This window comes from Mixophyes fleayi, chromosome 9, assembly GCF_038048845.1.
Source record: "Mixophyes fleayi isolate aMixFle1 chromosome 9, aMixFle1.hap1, whole genome shotgun sequence".
NCBI classification, from domain to species: Eukaryota; Metazoa; Chordata; class Amphibia; order Anura; family Limnodynastidae; genus Mixophyes; species Mixophyes fleayi.
Window position 1 is genome coordinate 327,648 of NC_134410.1, and position 2,274 is coordinate 329,921.

Here is a 2,274-nt window from a genome sequence, read left to right on the forward strand (position 1 = left end):
CCCTTCCTGTGCCAGGGACTAACTATGGGCACAGCCACTGACCTCTCCTGTGCCAGGGACTAACTATGGGCACAGCCACTGACCCCTCCTGTGCAAGGGACTATGGGCACAGCCACTGACCCCTCCTGTGCCAGGGACTAACTATGGGCACAGCCACTGACCCCTCCTGTGCCAGGGACTAACTATGGGCAGAACCACTGACCCCTCCTGTGCCAGGGACTAACTATGGGCACAGCCACTGACCCCTCCTGTGCCAGGGACTAACTATGGGCACAGCCACTGACCTCTCCTGTGCCAGGGACTAACTATGGGCACAACCACTGACCCCTCCTGTGCAAGGGACTATGGGCACAGCCACTGACCCCTCCTGTGCCAGGGACTAACTATGGGCACAGCCACTGACCCCTCCTGTGCCAGGGATTAACTATGGGCACAGCCACTAACCCTTCCTGTGCCAGGGACTATGGGCACAGCCACTGACCCCTCCTGTGTCAGGGACTAACTATGGGCACAGCCACTGACCTCTCCTGTGCCAGGGACTAACTATGGGCACAGCCACTGACCTCTCCTGTGCCAGGGACTAACTATAGGCACAGCCACTGACCTCTCCTGTGCCAGGGACTAACTATGGGCACAGCCACTGACCTCTCCTGTGCCAGGGACTAACTATAGGCACAGCCACTGACCTCTCCTGTCCCAGGGACTAACTATGGGCACAGCCACTGACCTCTCCTGTGCCAGGGACTAACTATAGGCACAGCCACTGACCCCTCCTGTGCCAGGGACTAACTATGGGCACAGCCACTGACCCCTCCTGTGCCAGGGATGCACTAGAGGCACAGCCACTGACCCCTCTTGTGCCAGGGACTAACTATGGGCACAGCCACTGACCTCTCCTGTGCCAGGGACTAACTATGGGCACAGCCACTGACCTCTCCTGTGCCAGGGACTAACTATGGGCACAGCCACTGACCTCTCCTGTGCCAGGGACTAACTATGGGCGCAGCCACTGACCTCTCCTGTGCCAGGGACTAACTATAGGCACAGCCACTGACCCCTCCTGTGCCAGGGACTAACTATGGGCACAGCCACTGACCCCTCCTGTGCCAGGGACTAACTATGGGCACAGCCACTGACCTCTCCTGTGCCAGGGACTAACTATGGGCACAGCCACTGACCTCTCCTGTGCCAGGGACTAACTATGGGCACAGCCACTGACCTCTCCTGTGCCAGGGACTAACTATGGGCACAGCCACTGACCTCTCCTGTGCCAGGGACTAACTATGGGCACAGCCACTGACCCCTCCTGTGCCAGGGACGCACTAGAGGCACAGCCACTGACCCCTCCTGTGCCAGGGACGCACTAGAGGCACTGTCACTAACACCTCCTCATAGTAGGACTCCTACATGGAGCCACTGTCCCGCAGTATTGGGGCCCTACAGAGAAATTAACATTTTCTCTCCCAGTGTCCCCAGTAGTAATGACCTCCTGTCCATGTCAGAATGGAAGTATCCCTTTCCTGGCCATAGAAAGGCCCAGTGAGAGAGACCCCCCCTTCTCCTCCTGTGACTGCGCCTGTCTCACGCCTCCCATTCATTGTCAGCAGCTAGAGGTGACTGTCTGTTTAAGAGGCAGGAGAGGGGGAGGGGGGCTGTCTGAGAGCTGAGCCCAGCCCAGAGAGACAGCTGGGGAGAAAGAGACAGCCTCTGGAATATGAAGCAGTAGGCATAGCTGAGATGGAAAGACAGCTGGAGACATCCAGGGACTGAGAAGGAGACAGCTGGGGAGAAAGAGACAGCCACTGGAATTAAGGCAGCAGCAGGAGTAACTGAGATGAAGAGACAGCTGGAGACATCCAGGGACTGAGAGGGAAGAGAAAAGACCTCTAGAGAGAGGGGGACAGTTGAGAAGAAAGAGACAGTCTCTGGAATACGGAGCAGCAGACACAGATGAGATGGAGAGACAGCTTGAGACATCTAGGGACTGAGAGGGAAGAGAGACTGACAGGGAAAGACGTAGGAGATTCAGAGACTGCTACATTGATGGGAAGATGCTGGAGAGAGATCCTAGCTCTGTGACAGCATCCTGGTAACTGACCATTAGACAGTTCCTGGTAGAGTGCAGAGGAATGCTATTAGGGGTCTGGGATAGACTGCCAAAGAGGGTATTGTGTGAGAGTGCGCAGGGGCTGGCAACCAGAGGGAGCAGGATGTCTCATTGACGGGGTCTCCCACACCCCCAGTGGGTTGGAGCTGTCTCTGCCAGCCTGAAGA

The 2,274-nt window shown here is 57.0% G+C and overlaps 1 protein-coding gene across 2 annotated transcripts in view; it reads left to right on the forward strand.

The window, feature by feature from the left end:
- Positions 1 to 1,260: 1,260 nt before the first annotated feature.
- MARK4 (microtubule affinity regulating kinase 4) overlaps positions 1,261 to 2,274 on the forward strand; it is a 48,481-nt gene continuing 47,467 nt past the window's right edge. For both annotated transcript variants that reach the window (XM_075186150.1, XM_075186151.1), the window contains exon 1: positions 1,261 to 2,274. This exon is cut by the window's right edge and continues 41 nt beyond it. In XM_075186150.1, coding sequence (XP_075042251.1) covers position 2,274 — 1 coding nt within the window. In that variant the 5' untranslated portion in view covers positions 1,261 to 2,273.